This window comes from Acomys russatus, chromosome 30, assembly GCF_903995435.1.
Source record: "Acomys russatus chromosome 30, mAcoRus1.1, whole genome shotgun sequence".
In the NCBI taxonomy this organism is placed as follows: Eukaryota; Metazoa; Chordata; class Mammalia; order Rodentia; family Muridae; genus Acomys; species Acomys russatus.
Genome location: NC_067166.1, coordinates 17,095,028 through 17,116,582, shown reverse-complemented (window position 1 = coordinate 17,116,582; position 21,555 = coordinate 17,095,028). Strand labels below are relative to the sequence as shown.

At 46.0% G+C, this 21,555-nt stretch overlaps 1 protein-coding gene across 1 annotated transcript in view; it reads left to right on the top strand.

Moving 5' to 3' along the window:
* The window catches only part of Sv2c (synaptic vesicle glycoprotein 2C), a 103,380-nt gene extending 82,745 nt beyond the window's left edge, over nucleotides 1-20,635 (top strand). The window contains exons 6-12 of the mRNA XM_051172512.1: nucleotides 808-918; nucleotides 1,491-1,579; nucleotides 5,155-5,319; nucleotides 5,764-5,897; nucleotides 7,263-7,466; nucleotides 7,874-8,033; nucleotides 20,039-20,635. Coding sequence (XP_051028469.1) covers nucleotides 808-918; nucleotides 1,491-1,579; nucleotides 5,155-5,319; nucleotides 5,764-5,897; nucleotides 7,263-7,466; nucleotides 7,874-8,033; nucleotides 20,039-20,222 — 1,047 coding nt within the window. The 3' untranslated portion in view covers nucleotides 20,223-20,635. The remainder of the gene's footprint in view (nucleotides 1-807; nucleotides 919-1,490; nucleotides 1,580-5,154; nucleotides 5,320-5,763; nucleotides 5,898-7,262; nucleotides 7,467-7,873; nucleotides 8,034-20,038) is intronic.
* Nucleotides 20,636-21,555: the final 920 nt, after the last annotated feature.

Genomic DNA, 21,555 nt, shown 5'->3' with positions numbered 1-21,555 from the left:
ACTGAACCTTCATCCTTTCTTTCTCTTATGGGACTGAAGAGTCATGGTTGAGGCTCACAGTGGAAACATTTTCCGTTGTAACCACTTGTAGATGTCTGCTGGCCAGTCACCAGGTTAGCCTATGGGTGAAGGAAAAACAGGCCATGGTGGTGCTCTATGGATAAAAGTCAAGTAGACAAGTGATAAGAAATACATTTAAGGAGGCTGGAGAGATGGCTCAGAGGCTAAGAGCATTGGCTGTTCTTCCAAAGATCCTGAGTTCAATTCCCAGCAACTACATGGTGGCTCACAACCATCTGTAATTGGATCTAATGCCCTCTTGTGACATGCAGGCACACATGCATGCAGAATACTGAATACAGAATAAGTAAATAAATCCTTTTTTTAAAAAAAAATGACTACATTTAAAAGCCACATTAATCAAATAAGTAGGTGTCCCTCCCCCACCCAAAAAAAAAAGTCTCTAAGAAAAGTAACAGTAAAAATGCAGAAGCTCATCTCTCTGGTGTTTAATCTGCTGACATGGGTCTTTATGCAACAGGAGTCATTTTGTCTCTTGTCACCTTATCCCCACTGGCTCACACTCCCCATTTCTCTATGGCATCCCCCATCACTAAGTCATGTTAGGTTTCCTTAGATGTCCTTTGGATCTGTAGGTCTCTGCCAGTATTCTCCTGTGCATGAAGAGTTCTTACAGAATACCACTTTCTGTTAAGAGTTTTGATTTGTTCACTTAAAATAAATGGCCTAAACTCAGCAACTTCAGGAAAGATAACTCAGCACTTTGCACTCTGTTGCTGTCCACAGGTAAATAAAATCAAAACCCCCAAGCAAATAGACGAGCTCATTGAAATCGAGAGCGACACGGGGACATGGTACAGGAGGTGTTTTGTTCGGATCCGCACAGAACTCTACGGAGTAAGTATGAGTTTCATAGCAACCTACATGCCAACTTCTGACATGTAGGGTTGGGCACAAGGGATCAAGAGTGTGCCTATTTCATGAGGAGGGCTTGTCCGCTCTGTGTAGGAATGTGTCAGGCTGGGAGTTAGGGCAAGGAAAGTCTGTCTTGGTATCTGTTGGCCTCCAGAAAGCTGAAAAATAAGCATTGCTGGGCAGGCTGAGTAGTTAAGGCCTGTAATTCCAGGGCCCCAGGAGGCTGAGGCAGGAGGATTGAAAGTTCAAGGCCAGCCTGGGCAGTTTAGTGAGAGCCTGTCTCAAAATAAAAAAGTAAAAGGGGCTTGGGGATGTAGTTCAGTGGGGGGACCCTTGTTTAGCACCCAAGAAGATAAGTTCAGTCACTAAGGCTGCAAGAAAAAAGGAAGGAAGGAAGGAAGGAAGGAAGGAAAAACATTCTGTGTTGATGGTAAAACTTTATATTTTTGTTGATATTAACTGAGCTCTGTAAGACCCCTGCTCTTTCTGATTTGATGGCAAGGGCTGGAGAGCACCTTCACTGTGTAAGAAAACTAACCGCCTGTATTTCACAGATTTGGTTGACTTTTATGAGATGCTTCAACTACCCAGTCAGGGAGAACACCATAAAGCTCACGATTGTTTGGTTCACCCTGTCCTTTGGGTAAGTGACATTTAAATTCTTGGTGGACACACTGTGGCTTCCAATCATTTCTTTCTTTGCCTTTTTTCCCATGTTTTTTTTTTTTTTTTCAAAACATCTTCACGTGGCTCAAATCTGCAAACTTGATAGGAAGGGATTTTGTGTGTGTGTGTGTGTGTGTGTGTGTGTGTGTGTGTGTGTGTGTGTGTGTGTAGACATTTGGTGATAGTTACACTGTTTATAACTAATAAACTAACTCGTCTGTTGATCTGGCTGGCAAACTCGTCTGGCAAACCCAGAGGCACTTGGGAAGTCAGGTCACCATCTCAGTCGCTCTGTCCCTGAGTTAGCTCCTTCCTTCCTCCCTTCTCCTCTCCCTCCCTTCCTCTCTCACCCTATTCCTTTCTTCCTTCCTTCCTTTCCCCTTTCCTTCCTTTTTAAATCACAATTTCTCCATTTCACACTCCTTGTTCTCTTCTCAGCTTCCTGTGGCGCTTTCCATTTTCTACTGAACACGGGGTTTTTAGACTTATTTCACTTAGTTACATGTGTGGAGGGGGGAGTGTGCACGTGTGTTACAGAGACCAGGAAAGAGCAGTGGACTCCTTGGGTCTGGGGATAAAGGTTGTTTACAGAATGCCAGCTTGTTACACGGCTGATGGGATGCAGCAAGGGCTAGTAACTGCTGAGCCATCGCTGCAGTCCCCGAAAGTCTATTTTATTCTATATGAACACTAAAAGAGGGCTGAAGCTTACAATCAGAATTTCAAAACTAAAAGTTAGGCCTCCTGCTCTGAAACCACTATGAAAAAGTGGGTTTTAAGCCATCTTTATCTCTGTTATACACACACACACACACACACACACACACACACACACACACACACACCACATATATATGGGTTTTGGCTGCCTTTATCTCTGTCATACACAAGCCATATATGTGTATGTATATATGTATACACATACGATGTATATATACATATATGTGCACATATGTGCACATGTGTGTATATGCACATATATGATGAGTAAAAAGTTGTTATATGAATAAAATTTCCATATATGTATTCTAAGAATGGGGAGAGGACAAGTCATGGTTTTATTTACTAATGTTTGATATCTCTACTTCAAAAAGTGTGTGAAACTTTGTCGCTTAATCCATGTATAAAAAAGCAATGAGGTACTAACCTTGTACTGTCAGATCACAAGAATCTGGGCACCTGGTGGAGCCCAGTATTGACTGTGCGGTCCCAGCCCCCAACATCCATAAAGTAAAGCACGCAGAGAGGGCCCTTTCCTAGTGCTGACAAGGTGTGAGGAAGGGAAAGGAAAGGCTGTGGGCAGGGGTCCTGGGAGCTCATCCTGCCGTGATGAGCCATGTGATTTCATTCCCCACGTCTAAGCTCAGAGGCTTAGAGCTGGAGGCCTAGCTCAGTGGCACAGCACTTGTCAGACACGCGTGAGGACATGGGTTCCATCCCAAGTTCTGGAGGGGCCGGGCGGCGGGGCATGTTAAGTAAGCTCTCATAAGTTCTAAAGCACAGAATTTTAAAAGAAAGAGAGAGGTGAAAATGAACAGTATGGGGTTCTACCACTAACTCAGCACAGAATTAGGTACAAAGAAGACAAAGACAGACAAAAAGGTAGTCCTCAGTGTAGGTGGCAGCCTGTGTTTATCTGGGTAACTTACTCATCACTGACTGGAGTTGAAGTGTCTGTCCCCTCTTCTTTCCTGAAATCTCAGTACTGCCTGACGTTGAAAGAACGTTCAGCAAATGTTTGCTGAGTGAATAAATAAAATATTAGGTGAAACTCCACATCCCTGATGGTGGACGTCCCAGCATCAAGTGTTTGCCCCATCATTTTCAAACATCTGCCTTGTGACTCTAACTAGAGAGCAACCCATCACTTGCTCCATGACCACCCTCACGCCCCCACTGCACTGATGCATAGGCTGTGAGGAGCACAGGGTTGGGAGGACGGTGGAAAACTCTGGGACTCCAGGGGTCGATGTTTGAGTTGATGGTTGACAATAATGATTACAATGATTCGTCTGGTCTTTTGGGTACCCTTGGCATGGTAGGCACTTTGCATCCCGTTATATCTGAGCAACAGCCCATGGAAGGTGGTCAGTCCTAAATCCTAGTCATCAGAAGCATGGTAAGCCACAACAGCCAAGGGGCCCAAGTTCATGGCTGCAGGCAAGCAACAGGACCAAGACTTGAATCCAGTCTACTTGCAAACCTCTTCCTCCCTGGGTCTCTGAGTATCACTGGGATAAGCTAGACAAAAGCTGAAATGTAGACCAGAACAATCCCCTTGTGCACTCCACCCTGGATCCATCATGCCCTGGGGCAGGCCAGGTTCATGGGCATGGACCCAGGGATCAAGATTTGGAAACTACTTCACTAATTAGAGTAACGCTATCCAGTGCAAATATAATTTGACCCACATATTCCTATTGACATTTTCCAGTAGCCACACCCATGAAAGAAAAAGAACATGTTTAATTTTAACACTGTTTTATTCAACCCATTATGTCTAAAGTAGTTATCTATGACCAATATAACATTATCCGTAACTTGTTTTACATTCTTTTTTCACATTCTTGAAAATCCTGCACTACTAGCACATCTCAAATTGGACTGACCACCTTTTGGGGACTTGGTGGCTGCATGTGGTCAGTGGCTACCAACAGCCCAGTAGCACGCACATTACAGCTTTTAGAGTCATACAGGCAAGAGGTCATGACATAGGGAGGGGAAATAACCTGGTAGTTATGTCCAGGTTGTCCCAGTAGTGCAGCCTGCATGCATGAAGCTCTGAGCTTGGTCCCCCAGCACATGCCTTTGATCCCGTCAGTGGGGAAGTAGACGCAAGAAGATTGGAAGTTCAAAGCTTTGCTCAGCTACATAAGCCTACATGAGACCTAGTCTCAGAATGAAAGGCAGGTATGAGGAAGTAAAAGCTGAGGGAGGGAAAAAGGAGGGGAGGGGAGCAGGATGGAGGAGAAGAAGGAGGAAAAGAAATGTCCCTTTCTGCTGCCTTGAACCCCTTTGGGAAGCAAGGCTTCTTCTCCACACTAGCAATGTCGCAGTCATGGAGGAAGCAAGAAGGATGCCCCGTTAGTGAAGCATCCACCTTATGGCCTTGTCCTTCCTGGATCCCAGGACTCTGTTCCACCAGGCTAGGAGACAGGGCTTCTCAGTGGTACCCAGGCTGGTATGAATGATGTCAGGTCCAGCATGCCACGTTTTCAGTCTATATATGCTGCCCAAAGGCCTCATTTCATACTATCACAGGGGGACACACTCAGACCATATCACTCTGTGCAGGCACAGGACGGGGTTGAAATCTCTTCCCAAAGGGCTTCTGGAATCACACACCTGGGTGTTCCAGCTATCTCTCTCTATCTTGGCTTTCCAAGGGAAAGGGTGGCATACCAATGGCTGCATGACAATTTGTTAAAATATTTCAAGGTGCCAGTCATAGCTGGAGGTGCTTTGAAGAGCTACTGCCATTCTGAATATGTAAGGCAAGACCTTACGGGGTTTTGGTTTTGTTTTTTGTTTCATTTTGTTTTGTCTTTGCAGGTATTATGGATTGTCTGTTTGGTTCCCTGATGTCATTAAACATCTGCAGTCCGACGAGTATGCGCTGCTAACTAGAAACGTGCAGAAAGATAAATACGCAAATTTCAGCATCAACTTTACCATGGAGAACCAGATCCACACTGGGATGGAGTACGACAATGGCAGGTCTAGAACCTTCAACATAACTTAACATTGCAAGTCCCTAGGTTCAGTTTCTATCACCGTAGTCTATAAATATGGGTAAAAATATAAAGTTCAGATATTAACACATCTTCAGGTTAGATTCACGAGTCTCAATGGGGACTTTCCCAAAAAAGGAATCTGTGCAAAGGCTGCAGGATAGGCGTGAAAACGGGTCATGTTCCAGCTCTTGAGACCTTTTGCCACCATTGCAAAAAACCAACTGGATGTGTGTGTCATTGAATGGTGATACAGCCAAAAAACAGTATGCCCAAGGCCAAAGGGAAAAAAGCAAAGTGCCTAGAAAACAAAGATGGCCTTTACAACTTAAGGATGCCTATAGCAGGCTGTCCTATCTCTAAATCTATTTGACTTGGCTTTAAGCTCAAGTAGATGAGGCATCCACCTGTTTGTGTTTGTGTTATACAGATTCCTCGGAGTCAAGTTCAAGTCTGTAACTTTCAAAGATTCAGTGTTTAAGTCCTGCACCTTTGACGACGTGACCTCAGTCAACACCTACTTCAAGAACTGCACATTTATTCACACTATTTTTGAGAACACAGGTGGGTACGGCTTACACTGCTTCAGTGGGAGAAGAGAGCCTTCAAAGGGCCTTGTGTTGGCAGAAGTGTCATAATCATGTGACAGTGGGGCTGGAGGCTTGTGTGGCAAGGGGAGATTAAAGTGTGAATGAACAATTCCACTGCATCAGGTTAAATCAAAAGCAAGTTGGTGTTGTTTTGCTTTCTTGGGCTTCATATAGAGGCTTAGCCAAGTTCAAAGCCAGACCAATAAGTAAATAAATAAATAGCCTTTGGAGAATACTTATTCTTTTCTTCAAGAAGCTTTCTCTGTTTAGCCCTGGCTATCCTGGAACTCCCTCTGTAGACCAGATTGACCTTGAACTCAGAGCTCCACCTGCCTCTACCTCCCATGTGCTGGGATTAGAAAAGTTAAGTGCTTTGGTTGCAGTAATGACCTAGTAACCAACAACTAACCTCGGAGCCCTGGTCTCTGTGACTGTAGTGTCTGTGCTTTTCCATTTCCACTTTTTTGTCTAGAATCACATCCTGGCACTGCAGGGCATATGTCCTGTTGGTGCTCCTGACTTTTTTGGTGCTCAGTCAGGAGCCAGGTCTGTCTCACTCCAACGAGAATGAGGCCAAGCATTGTCTTGCTATCCATTTGACCTCAGAAGACCTGTTCTTTTGAGGGAGCAGAGCAGGGTAGCTCCTGACCAGCATGGAATATAATGGGTTTGACCTGGCTCCTTTAGCAGAACCTAGCATGGTGTAAAATCCTTCTTGGTAAGATAAGTTCAACAATGACAACAACCAAATGCATAGAATGGGTGCTGGTGGCCTTCACGGGAGACCGGTCTTCACTCTTCTGTGAGCTTATCTACATAGACTGTAAATTATAAATGCAGTTCCAAAGATAAAAAGAGAGTCCTGATCCTTCTGTGTACCTCAGAGCCCCTAAAATGACAATGACGAAGTCAGCTTATATATATTTTAAAACAAATTGTTTTTACGATTGTATTATAGAGTGTACTACTACTAAAAATAAATGATCTTTAGCATGGCAAATATAATAAAGTAATATTGTAAAGGTATAAGCAATAATATAATTAGCAAAGACCAACCATAAGGAAGCAAGAAAACTAGCCACTTTAGTTAATATATTCCCTTACCCAATGAAGGGAGCCCTCCATGCTGCTATTTAGTTAATGTGAGGTCCCAGACTAACTCTTATGCTCTGGCAAGGAGACACAAAAAGTCAAACCAACCCTAGCCATGGGACCCTCAAGGAATTGGCAGTGCTGTGATTTTTTTTTTGCTGAAGTCTCTCAGTGGCTTTCTGTTACCACCCACATCTATTGCTTGAACCTGACAAGAGATTCATGGATTTTATTGTTGTTTCTACAGATTTTGAGCCATATAAATTCATTGACAGCGAATTTCAAAACTGCACATTCCTTCACAACAAGACGGGATGCCAGATTACTTTTGATGATGACTATAGTGCCTACTGGATTTATTTTGTCAACTTTCTTGGGACCTTGGCGGTGTTACCAGGGAATATCGTGTCTGCTCTCCTGATGGACAGGATCGGGCGCTTAACAATGCTAGGTGTGTGCTTATGCCCTGGGATCGAGAGGGAACCCACTTTGTCCCCTGTCCCTTAGAAATGCACGTCCATAAGAACTCCCTTAGGCCTTTCATTAGGATTGAACTGTAGTGACAATTGTGTCTGATCACATTTCGTGAGTCTACATTCACATCTCCGTGAGCTACAGACTGGGAACTAATTATGTGTCACTATTGTATATTTTCCCACTGAAGTAGATGAGTAAGGCTTGGTGTCCAGAGGCATTTAGATTGCCTTCCAAACAGGTAGATGTACTTGAACTTAGTACTGTGGAGCCCAGTCTGTGGCTTCTGCACTGAACTGTCTTCTTGAGGGAACTCTGAGACCCAAAGGTCCTTGCTGTACCAGGGTGTCAGGAAACAGTCCATCTTCCATCTTCTGTTGCCAGGGGGCTCCATGGTGCTCTCGGGGATCAGCTGCTTCTTCCTGTGGTTTGGCACCAGTGAATCCATGATGATAGGCATGTTGTGCCTGTACAATGGACTGACCATCTCAGCGTGGAATTCTCTGGATGTAGTCACGGTGGAACTGTACCCTACCGACCGAAGGTAGGCTGACATGGGACCACTGGAAGGTCATTACAAAAATGACAGCCTGAAAATCCACAAAATATCTAGTTTATGAACTTATAGGTTCTGCTTGTATTTTTTTCAAAAGGTTTCTAGCAGAAGTTAATAGGACAGTGAAGACATTTAATTATGCCCATGACTTAACGTGTTGGCTAACAATAACAGGGAACTGTAATATCACTGTGAACATTGGGATTTAATAGCCTGTCTTGGCCTCTACTTTGAGAACTTATCTGCCCTGTAAGTGTCCTTACCTTACATTTGCAGGGACCTGTGGCAGCAACTACAAAGAGGTTTCTAGAAGGTGTCTCTTGGCCTTTCTGGTCTGTTGGAAGAATAATTATTAAAAAGGAGGCTGGAGAGATGGCTCAGTGGCTACAGCACTTGCGTGCCAAGTGTGAAGACCTAGAACCACATAACATGAGCAGGTAGCCATCTGAAATCCCAGTGCTCCTAGCGGGAGGGGCAAAACCAGGAGACTCCCCAGGACCTCACAGGCCAGCCAGTCTAGGACATGCTGCAGCGGGCAACAGACACTCTCAAACAAAGTGGAAAGGGAAGAGCAGCACCCAAGATTGTCCTCTGACTGCCACAGTGTACTGTGGCTTGCACATATTTGCACACACGCACACATAGACCCACCTTAAAAAAAAAGTTGCTATTTGAATACTTACTCATACGATCCCCAGAAGAGACATGGATACTTTGGGCGTCGTATCAGAGAGGGCTGGGTAGATCTACAGCAGCTGAATAATTACATAAAGGCATTAAAGTCCTGTTTTGCCATCTTTCGTGAGCTGAAACATAGGCCCCGTGCCATCTTCTATTTCATTTAATTCCCATGTTTTATTGCCATGGAAGTCCTCTGTATTGAGATATTCTGTAGCCTTTAAAAGAAAGGGCGGTCCTCCACCTACCCACTCCCCCCCCCAAAAAAAAGACTACACTGAGACATTTGAACTCTTCATTTGTTACTGATCCTGTGTTGTCCCTGTGACTTCGTTCTGTCAGTTTATATACCCCTGGGTATATCCTGTACAGGGGAGGCTCACATATTTATTCCTCAAGAACATTTTCATATCTTTTCTTGGCATATAAGAGCTGTATTGGTACCCATATGCCTAAATTCCTATAGAATATCCAAAAACTCATGCCACTTTTCAAACATTATTATTCACATCCTTAGTAAACTGCCTATCATGTGATCAGGCAGTGGAAACCATTCAGTCGGCACACAGCATCCCCTGGACCCATCCAAGCTATGCTCGCTTCTATGTGGTATGAATACACTGAGGTTTTCTTCCTCGGTGTCTCGTTTTGAAAACTGGGACCTCAAAATTGGGCATTGACTGATATGTTTTAAAATGGCACCCTCCATGTTAACGCAAGACTCTGAGAGCTTTCTTCCTGTTTGTCTTCCCCTGTGAGTTTGTTGGAATTTTATATTAAATCAACTGATTTATTGAGTTAGAGGGTGATGAGTGATGTGTATCCTCTTGAGGGGAGGGGACACTGGCTTTGAAAAGAAAATTTCAATAATTGGCTAGCCCTTTCCTCTGGGTAACATGGATGTGCTCCAATTCTGTGGTTGCAGAGGTAAGACACCAAGTAATAAAAAGTGTGTTCACTTGGGTCCTCCAGGAGACAAGAGGGCGGGAAGGGACCAGACATGCAAGAACTGGGCTAGTCGTGCATGATGGTGAGGTTTCCTGTGAGCCGAGGACCGGCACGTGTACTGGTACATGTACTTACGGTTACAGCAAGGTCTGCCTGGGCTACTGACAGGAAGGGACATGGTGGTCAGTGTGTTAGCGAGGGTTTCTTGGAAGAGTCGTATCTGACCTTGGACTTGAAGAATAGTGGGTTACAGGCACACAAAGAGATGGGAAGAGCAGGGTAGCCTGAGAAACGCCACCCCGAAAAGCCCTGGAAGGAAAGAGCCAGCAAAGTTCAGCAGCAACACAAAGAGGCCAACCCACTGACGAGGACAAGAAGAGGGGGCTTCTAGGGAGAGAGATGAAATCAGACAATGGGTTGGGAGTCCACTCTAATGCCCAAAGAGGAGGCAGGAATCTCACTCGCATTGCAATCTAAGGAGGAAGATGTAATGGGGGAAAGGAGAAGTAAGAATTCCACGTGCTCGTGGATATTCAAGGGGCAAAAAAGGAAAAGAAAACGGCATGGTCAGTTGCGTATTGGAATGAGGGAAAGGGGCTGTCAAAGAGGATCCTTGTTTCAGTTTACCCAGTTGACAGGGTGGTTATGCCATGTTGAGCCTGGGACAGTCGGGAGGAGCAGAGCATTCCGACTGGAATCAGGGAGAGACAACAGTAGGTTCCGTTTGGCGGAGGTTGGATTTTCATAGCTGCATGGAGCTGTCCAATGGGCATTTGAATATTTATGTTGGTAGCAAAATGATGCCTGAGCTAGGGATAGAGCCCATCGACTAATTGATCCCACAGATACTTAGGGAGCCCCGGGCTGTTTCAGTGCCTTAGACACAGCGGTGGTCAGACAGGCTTCATGGAGCCTCCGCTCTGGTTTGCGGAAGGCCATCAACAGACTACTGGATAAGTAGAGGAGACATAGCATAGCAGTTGGCGCTGAGTGCTGTAGAGAAAGCTACCCAGCAGGATAAAGAAAGCTGGCCGGAAGGAGAGTTGCAATTGCGATAGCATCATCCGGGGAGAAGAGAGCTCCTGTAAGGTGACATTTGAGTAAATGCTTCGGAAGAGAGCTTTTATAACATAGGTGACAATAAGTGGCATGAGGGGTACGAGGGGAAGGGACCAGCTGGAGAAGGGGCTGAAACTGGTCTTTCCACAATTCACTGTCCCCACCCTCACCTGCTCTTTCTAATTCCTCTTTCTTGTCAGAACTGTAAACTTCTTTCAGATCCTAAGTGTATTATTACTCATTGTGGCCTTGTGTGCTCTGGTGCATTTTGTGGCGTTTGTTTGTTTCTTTTGGCCAGTATGCCTGTCATCTGGGCAGTGGCTTTCTGCTGCCACCATGTGGCCATGGCAGAGTTTTTCTGTTCACACTTCCTGTGTCCTTCAGCCTAATGGCCCTCCCTCCCTGGAGCTCAGGCCAGGACTGCACCTGGGAGGTGATGTAACCTAGGCTCTCACAACATTGCGCAGGTTTCCAACCCCTGAGCAAGCCTGTCTTCAGGGTTTATATCCTTCCTGCCTCTCCGTGGCCACTGGCCCACTCTTCCTGTCTTCACGTGTGTGCACAGTTCAGATTCGACCCCTGAAAAGGTTTCAAAGTAAAACATTGGCAGCTCACATGCGCTACCCTCTGCTAGTCTTGATGGTTGCTGCTGTCACCTAGTCTGTGGGATTGTTTTTTCTCTTTCTCAGTGAGCTAACCACGGAGCAGAGTTAACACCAAACTCCCCCCGGTCCCCCAAGGACTGCTCCTGTTCAGGCAGATAGTTTCAGTTCCTCCCCACGGCCAACCTGCAATCCTGCGAGCCTGTGGCTCGGTTATCTAGGATGTGAGATGAAGACTGAAGTAAACAGCTTCTTGGGTGCCTTCTGCTGCCAGCAGTCTCCTTGTCAGCACCATCATCTGCTGTTCTATAATAGCCCTTTTTAATTTTTTTTGAGACTTTTTTTTTATATGAAGGACTCTTGCAACTACCTAGCCAACCCAACCTGCGTCCACCTGATTTGCTCTTCTCTATGTACTATGTTTTATGTTACATATGTTTGCATTTTTTTTTCCGCATATGTTTACACTTTGGCCATTCTGCGGAATCAGATTCTCCTTGTCTGTATGGCCTGTTGTTGTTGTTGTTACAATAAGTGAATGAAATCAGCTGGACAACTGGATAAGTCCTTTTGCCTTCCTGGCCCTTGTTTGTCTCATCAGCGACGTAAAGGGTGAATGAGATGCTGTGCGGAATATTTCCGACGTTAACTTTACCCAGCTCTCTCACCCTAGAAGAGCAGTTAGTGATTCTTACCTCATTTGCAGGGGAAGGAATGAGACCCAGACATGAAAGTAACTTGCCCAGGGTCACTTCGTCTCAGACCCAGAGGTTGTACTCAGGAGTGCCATTTTCAGGGCAGGCAACAGGTGTTGAGTCACGGGGTCAGAAGCTCATAGGTTATGTGAATACACCACGGATGAACTCCTGCTTGCTGCCCAGCATTCTTGGTCGTTCTACTATTCCTCGCCCTGGCCCAGGCCCACACTTTCCAGCTAGCTTTATCAGATTCAGTGGTGAGGCACAGAGGCTCTCATTGTTACCTGGGTCTCATGGGAATGTTTTAATTCAGTAGCAGCAAGCAACAGGAAGGCCCATGACTGGAGAAGGACTTGTGAGAGGAGATGGCCAGTCACTTTGAGCCTAGGAAGTCTGCCCAGCCCACAGCTCATGGGGAACTCTCTTTTTACCTGAAGGAGTGAGCAGGGAAAGCAGTGGTGAGGGTTCAGGCTGGCATCTCGCCTCATTGAGAGAGATGCCACCTTTTTTTAGCAAGACAAATATTCTTCACTAAATATTAGAAAGCAGTAGTGGAGGAACTGGGATGTAGCTTAGCAGCGGAGCCCCTGACTCACATATGCAAAGGTCTAGGTTCTGTCCCCTGCACTCACACAGAAGCAAAGAACAAATCACCTAACTCAGTCTTCTGACTTGAGAATACAGACTGGTCATTTTTCTCAGGGGGGAAAAAAACAAGATGGTATTTTGACATCAATAAGCAGTCATCATCCAACTAATACCCATGAAAATGTCCCAAATTTGCCCATTTAAATGCTTCAGAAACCTACTTCTAACATACTTGGAAGCCTTTGGGGGAATTGCTCATGTACTAAGTGTCCCAGGCATCTTTGTGCCTCTGAACAGCTGCAAGGACTGTGCAGCCCCCTCCAGATGTAGCCACCCAACGGGAGGCTAACTCTCTAGGTCAGGAGATGCCCAGCATTGCGACCAGCGAGTGTGTGAGAGCAGTGTTGCAGGCAGAAGCCTCAACCAAGGAACCCCGAGGAGCTAGAAAAGAGGAGACACCAAGTTAGGGAGAAGCCTGATGGTGCTTGGTGAGGTAACTAGATGTGACGTGTACAGAGCAGACTGAACAGGGGCCAGTGTGGTAGCTCATGGGTTGGAGTCCTCACGCTCTGGAGCTATGGCGGGATTGCTGCAGGGAATCCAGAACTTTTATAAACAGAGACTGTGTATAAAAACAAAACAAAGCACTATCACCACCACCAACAACAACAAAAACAGAGTGGGAAGGTGGGGAGGATGAGGGCTTAAAATATAGCGTATGAAAAATTTTAATACAAAATAATAAAAACGAACAAAAACAGGAGCATAGTGGGGTGTGGAGGCATAGGTCCTTAAATCCCAGCAGCCAGGAGGCAGAGGTATCTCTGAGTTTGAGACCAACCTGATTTACAGAGTGAGTTCGAGGACAGCCAGGGCTACACAGAGAAACCCTGTCTTGCAACAAACAAACAAGGAAGCAAACCAAAAACAAACAAGCCAGGAGCACCCTCAGAGGAGGAGCCTTTTTCTCTTTCTCTCTTCCCTCTCCTCCACCCATCTCAGCCACAGCGTATCTTGCACCTCCCAGTCTCCACTAAGCAGCACCCTCAACATTTTTCCTGGCTGCTCTGGACTGCCTGGCGTTCCCTTATGAGCACAGACAAAGTCTATTGTGCGTTTGAGAGTGTTAATTACAGTATCATTGATGCTACCCCCACGCTCGGAAGCCAAGGGCACAGAGAGAGAGCAATGATGGGTACTTGGTAAACGAATCATTCAAACACAAACAACCCTAGATGAAACCTCCAGTGAATGATTTTTTTTTTTTTAAAGAAAGCAAAGTTGTATAAAAGCTCTGCTTGTGATAATTTGCATGACTAGAAGCCGAAAGGGATTGGGAGAGCAAAATGATTTGTTGGCAGAGGGGGACTGCATGTTGTCTCCTGTCATTTCCTTTAGTGTTTAACACTATGCCCCAATCGGTTTTAAAATACAAACATCCCTGGGATGGTAACAATGTACTCACTCAGTCCTGGGCATACCTTGTGGTCCCTTAGAACTTCTGAAAAACACCAATCAGAGCCTCTGTGGGTGTGGCCCCTTGCCATAGCTAGGGAACATCCCTGTTTGTGGTTGGTTTTGTGTTTTTGCTTTGAAACAGGGTATCACTTACGTAGCTCGGGCTGGTCCTATATTTGTTATGTAGCCCAGGCTGCCCTAATCTTGCAGCACCCCTGCCACTGCTTCCCATGTGCTGGGATTACAAGCGTGTGCCACCATATCCAGGTGGCCTTGCTCTTTGAAGAGCTCCCAAATACAAAGGTTGGCAGTATCTAGCAGTGGAGTGTTTCCACCCTGCCCACAAACCTTAGATCAGCCAGCTTTGCCATCCTAACTCTTGATTGACAGCAGCTGTGTACAAAAGGCAAGAAATATGCACTTAGGGCTGGAGAAAGATAGCCCATTTTGGATTAAAGAAGCCTTTGGGATGGGGTGGGGTAGGGGTGGGGTGGGGTGAACTCAGTGGGTACCATGAGGTAAGTAGAGTAAAAGACTGGTACCCTGTCCACAGATGATCCTTCAGCAGGTAATTTCCAGCTGTCCCAACAAGGCTGGTCTTCTTCTCCTGTTTCCATTCGGAGGGAGTTTTCCCTTGATCACATCCACCCCAAGTCTGGCCGAGTTCTCTCCTTCATAGAATTTTTCATCCTTTGCCCCTGGTGTGTGTGTGTGTGTGTGTGTGTGTGTGTGTGTGTGTGTGTGTGTGTGTGTGTGTGTATGTGTGTGTGTGTTGTCACCATCTGCCTTCACCTACTTTAGTGCGAACAGTTCTGTCGTTCATGCAGCGTAGGGTAGCTCTTGGAGTGTAAGAGGTGCTTTATTGCTGGACGCCTGGCTGGATGGCTCACACCTCTCATCTCAGCACTCCCAAAGGTGGTAGCAGGAAGATGAGTTCAAGGCTGGCCTGGCGTGTAAACAAAGAAAAATAAACAAGCACCTAATGCATGATTATTACACGAATATAAATCAGTGCACAGGAGAATGTGTTCATGGGATTGTACTTAAGACAATTTTGCTTAACAAATACTCAAGGGTGTCTAGGCAAGTTAACATTAGAGTCTGTGAAACCAAACAGGTTTCTGAATTGACCTTGGAAACTAGCCTTTGTTCGCAGCACTGTTTCTGAGACAGATGAAATCCATGTGTACTTCACATAACCCGTTTCCGGATGAATGTTTGCATTGCAATATCCCCTTGATTGAAACACAGCCTGAACATTTGCAAATGCCTCATGCTGAGCTGGGGGTGTTCCTTTTATAACTTCTACGGGTCGCTTGACTATGCTGAGTGGGAAAAGCTCCTTCCAGAAGCTCAGCCCAGAAGAGAAAAGCTTCCCTTCTTCCTTTTAGCAGATGACATCTATGAAAGGAGCCCGAACTCCACTATTCCAGGCCTTGGCAAAGTGCATCGATTACTTTTTTTTTCCCCAAAAATTCCATCAGGAGGTGGGCCAGGTACTTCGCATGTTAAAGCAAAGGCTACTCGTGGTGCGTGACAGGCGCCAGGCACGGCCCTGAGTCCTGCCACCCTCACTTCTCTTTTCCATACAAAGCATAAGCAACCCTCTGCATCAAGGTACGAGGAAAGAAGCTGTTGGGACAATGCTAGGCTCCCTCCATCCACAATGGAACCAGATATTGCCTTCCCCCAACCTCCATTCAAACATAGAGTGAGGCTGGAGAGATGGCTCAGCAGTTTAGAGCACCGCACTGACTGCTCCTTCAGAGGACCTGAGTTCCATTCCCAGCGCCCAACAGGTGGCTCACAATGGTCTGTAGCTCTACTTCTAAAAGATTAGACACCTCTTCTGGCTTCTTTGGACACAGCATATAAGTGAGTTTATGGTGCAAGGACAGGAGGCACCTGGATAGACGAGAAGTAAGAAGAGGGTGTACGGGTTAAAGGTGTGTGTAAGCTATAATAGACAACAAAGTCTGGCTGGAGAGACGTCATTTTGCTCCCCCTTTGGTGAATCCTAGGTTTAAAAAAAAAGTAGGAAAATACCTCCATCTGAAAAAGAATGTAGGAGCCATCCTGCTGCTGAAAATTCAAGTAGAAACTCCTTGAGCTCCGCTCTGTGTCCCTGCCCTCCAGGGACGTCGTAAGCTTGTGATGGCCTGTGGGTGTAATACCCTTGCTTTAAGGAAAAGCAGAGATGAAGTGAATGGAAGCTTTACTATAGAGAAAGCAGATAGCCCCTCGGGAGACTTGTTTGGGGAATGGTTTTTCTAGCATAACTGGCCCTCGTTGGATGCGCGGAACATCACTGTCCCCAGCTGCAGACATTTGAAGGAATAATTCAGGAACTGAGAGAAGGGCAGGCACGATTTCTTGAATGCTGACACTGAATTTCATCTGAAGTACTGCCTCAGCTTGGGAAATGAAGACTGAGATTGTCAGGAAATAAGTATTTGATCATCTCCTTTAGAATCTTTGGGTATCAGATGCTCCCAAAGCCATCCATACCACCCAGACATCTCCAGAACCCATCCCTAGCTCCAGTTCCAGGGATGGGAGGAGATGGCCCTCCACATCTCATACCCTGTTTAGGCTCACAGTCATGACAATGCTTGGTGACATACAGTTACTGTGGCCCAGATGTATATGGGTCATTCTGCAGCTTCGGTTTCCTAGACCTCCTCATGGCAGGGGAATGTTTTCCTTTCTCTTATCAGTGACACACACACACACACACACACACACACACACACACACATACTCCAGCTGTTTTCCCAGCAGGATGTGCTTTATCTTAACACCAGAAGATGAAGGTGGTAGCTCATGACAGTTTATCAGGCAAAGGACCAAGGGAGCCAGGGCTTGGGAGGAGGGGTGGTATGAACAAGTGGTCCTCAGCAGATTTTTAGGGCAACAAAGCTGTTGCCTGAGTGCTGCCATATTGTAGGGCAAATTTGTCATTATCTATTTGCCGAAACCTATAGGATTCACAACACCTGATGTGACCCCTAGTGTTGATGGTGAGTGAGCGTTAATGCTGATGTTAGTTGATGCTAGCCCATCAATCAGTTCACCTGGCTAGAGTGGGGACATGGGCTTCTGAAAGGCCAGAGTTTATGTAGGATAAGGACTTATGTGTTAAAGGCTGGTCTAAGCAATAGCTGAGAATGAGGTTTGCAGTGCAGAGGGTGGAGTCACAGGGGGCAAGGTTAGCAGAGAGGTAGCAAGTCTGTCTTTTTGTCCCTCCCTTTTGGTGATTGCTGGGTGAGAGGAGGCCAGATGCCCTTGCTCTCTCCACATCTGCTTTATGTCAGTCGGGAAGTGGCATGTGTAGGAATCCTTTCTACTCGTTTTGGGTTTTGCTGTTGTTGCTTGCTGCTCCTTCTTAGATGTATGTGAGCCAGCAAGGTCACTGAAAGAGTGTGTTAGCACCCAGACTGGGCTCCTGAGCTCAGGGGTGAAGCGGAATTAGGGAATTTGATTCTTCTTCAGTGGAGTAGCAAGGGGCTGGCCGCTTAGGAACCACAGTACCGTCTCTCAGGTCCTGAAAACACATAGCGCAGGAAACATCACTGTATGAGCTGGGATGAGCAGTTGTCAGAGGAAAGCCCACACTCACAGAAGGACAAATCAGTCACAGAAAGGTGTGCTAACTGCTTCCTTCTGCAGCACAGAAGAGGCAACGTCCTTTGTGGGTTAAAAGGTAAAATATCCTAAAAATTGCTGCACGTTGGCTCTGCTTTTAATCCTCACTGACGCTCAGCAAGAACCCAAAAAATAGCAAACTGGTAGAGTGTCAGAAGGAACCTTACACACTCTCAGGAAGTCAGTGGCAGATGTAAAATTGTGTGCAAAACTGAATTGTCCTGCCCCAAAAGGACAGAGAAAACTAACCAATATGTGAACACTAAACAGATGGAGACTTTTAGTTTCCGTAGAATACACATTTGTTGCATGAGCTCAAAGGGTCAGGCTCGGTAACAGTACAAAGCTTAGTGTGTCTGAGGCCCTGGGTTCAATTCCCAGGAGGAGAAAAAAAAAAAAAAAAACAGGAAAGAAATGAGAAGGGGGGGAGGGGAAAGAACCGGATGAGAAGAGAGGAAGAGGAAGGACCTCACGCGCCTGCATATCTTAGATGACAAAAGATCATTAGGCCCACAGTCTGATTCTCTGAAATTTAGATCTATCTCCTACAGAGATTCTGATGAGGGAATGATAATGTGTGTGTGTGTGAGAGAGAGAGAGAGAGAGAGAGAGAGAGAGATGTGGTGTGTGTGCATGTGTTATGTTGAGTGTACATATATGTGGAGGCAGAGGAGAACACTGGGTGTCATTTTCCTTTATCACGCCCCCTCCTTTTCTTTCTTTTCATCTGGCTGGTCCTCCATATCTTCCTTCCTTTCTCTGCCCCCTGCCCCCTCCACAACACTGGAGTCTCAGGCACGCGAAGCCATGCTTTTGTTCCACGAGCTCTGAGTGTCTGAATTCAGGCCCTCTTGCTCTCACAGCAAGCAGTCATGGTAGTGAGCCGTCTCCCAGCCCATGGTGACACTCCAGTGGCTCACTGGGGACTACCCGGCTTGTTCCTAGTGAGGAACACTACTAATCTGAAAGCCGACGTGCTTGTGAGTTTCAGATTGTTAAGGTCCCAAACATTCCAGATCAGGCATGCTCAGGCTGTTGTTTGTTTTCTACCTGCTAGCAAAAAAAGTTAGGGATGGAAGTCTGGTAGTTCCCCTGAAAGAGGAGGACACACTTCCTGAAAGTTCAATTGACTTTAGTTGTTCACAAACAGCGCATTGTAGTGACCTGACAGCAAATGCCTATAATCACAGTTCTCACGACACTGAGACAGGAGGATTATACATTCAACGCCAACTGATTCCCACAAGGTCTCTGATCTCCACACATATTTCATGGTAAGCCTGCTCACCTTAACACACAGGAGCATACACACTGGATGAATAAATGAAAAATAGATGAGTATAAAAAAAAATAAAATCTAGAATACTCATTTTGATATCAAATGACATTTAAATAGGTCTGAAGAAAGCCACTGCCGTATCATTGTTGTTAGGAGAAAGCAGCAGAAATATTTTGGTGGGTCCAGGTGTGCTGCTAAGAGATCACGCCATGCAGCAGACTTAATGCAAGAGGTTTATTGGGGGAAGACGGGAGCAAAATATAGTCTCAGAGTGGGGACATAAGACAGATAGACAGACAAGACAGACCAGGAGACAGAGAGAGTGAGAGAGCACAGGCACCATGACGTATAGAGGGACTTTTTAAAGGGTGCTTGTCTCACATGGGAACTCAGAGCCATAGTAGAATTGTGCCCAGCTGACAACGGGAGGTAAGCTGCTGGGGTTGAGTTGCTGAAAGGCAGGCTGGTAAGCGCCTGATTTACAACAATTGTATTATATTCTGGAACGAAATTTGAATTTCCTTTTAAATACAGGTATCGCTGAAATTATGGACGTTTATAAAAAACAAAATAGCAGCTCACTTTTGTGAAGAGGTGAGAGCCTGCTAGGTTACCCAGTCCCACTCCCTGGGGCCTTTGCCAGGGACAAGAGGAGATGGCCCAGCTTAGAGAAGAGGCCTGCATGCCTGCTTTTATCCTGAGAAGATTTACAAAGAGTGAAATTGACTTTTACTTAACAGAACCTTCCTTCCAACAACCATTGGGCCAAGAAAGAGCGTTTTTTGTTTTTTTTTCCTTCTGTATCTAAATAAGAGTCAGTAGAGTGGTAAATAAGTCATCAGGAGACTGGTGACAGCACGGACAGCTGGCCTCTCTGCCTCCACGTTTGCTAACAAGCCTTTAATTATCTGCTCCACTGACATACCGCACAGTTAGCTTAAAGACCGTTGAAAATGACCGCACGAGACATATGTGGGTCTAAAGCCGGATGCCTGCGTGTCATTCTCTAAACCTCGTCTGTGTTTCTGTCCCTTGCAGAGCAACGGGCTTCGGCTTCTTGAACGCACTCTGTAAAGCTGCGGCCGTCCTGGGAAACTTAATATTTGGCTCCTTGGTCAGCATCACCAAAGCCATCCCCATCCTGCTGGCTTCCACCGTGCTCGTGTGTGGAGGACTTGTGGGCCTGCGCCTGCCCGACACACGAACCCAGGTTCTGATGTGACGGAACAAAAGCCATTTCCTTCTCCCGCCATGGCTCGGTCTTCCTGCCTGACTCAAGGTTTCAGAGTTCTATGTATAGAAAGGTGGCCAAGTATCAAAACACAAACTTTTGCTGTGACTTAAAGTGTAGTTGCGTACCGTCTTGCCCCTCCTGTGTGGTTTGCACTGTTTTCTTTTGGTTTGGTTTTTTTTTCTCCATGCATTGTTATCTTTTCCTAACTGTGATGCTCTTGTCTCCCAGTGCCCTGTGGAAGTGTTCCTAAAAAATATCCCAGCTAGCCGGGCTTTTCCTGAATGAGGGTTCTCTTCACTGAAAAGCTAAAAAAGCCCGTGCTGGTGTAAGAAGTAGACCCCGGACATCCCCACCCCCACCCCCGCTCCTGACGCTCCACTAACAGGAAGTTTGAGTTGTTATAACTGAGTTTGTGCTGAGGAAAGGGATTTCTTTTTCTTTTCTTTTCTTTTCTTTTTTTTTTTTTTATTTTTCTTTTTTTCTCATACAGAGTGACATTTCCTGTTTACTTAGAAAAAGGACATCCCGCCACTCTAGATGTTTCAAGAAAACTGTGTGATGACAAGCACGACTGGGCGGGGCTCTTTCAGGCAGGACTGTTAAGGTGATTTTGCTAACAAGAAAAATTTAAAGTCCGTGCCCTGTTGGTGGCAAAAACCTGATTGAGCTGCAGAAGGCAGATTTTAGACAGAAAGTCCAATACGGGGGTGGGGGTGGTGGGGGGCGAGATGGAGTCATCACAGTATATGTGACCTGTGACTGTAGCATGTAAATCACCAGTCACAGCGACTGAAAACAGAAATCGGAGATCTTCTGGCTCTCTTTGCATTTCTTGGAAAGCTCCCCCAAAATTGGCCAGATAGCTGATACAGAGGGGAAAAGCCATCTTTTAAAAAGCCTCAATTCTGCTATTCCCTCCCACGTCTCTGGTCCAGCAATTGGCCATGAAAATTAGAAATTAGCAAGAAATTTAAGACCAAAGCCATTTGGAAACGCAAAAGGGTACCTCTCTCAATACTTTCCCTTCCGGGTCAAAACTACCCACCCTCCTTTGGCTAACTGTCCACTGTCACTTTTTTAGCATCTCCACATCCGCAGGTCCTTCCAGCTTTCCCAGACCCTGGGCTCCCTACCTTGTCTCTGCTTCTGAGCCTGCCTGCTCTCCCGAGCAAGCCTCTGGCAGGCAGGCGGGAGAGCATCTCCCGGTGGTTGCCTGTCTGTTTTACCTCTGGGGTCTTCCTGAGGGTGAAAGAAGAGGTCAGCAGGACATTCCCACGGGCCAGCAGTCAGCTAAATGACCTCTGGCCTCTCTCCAAGTGCC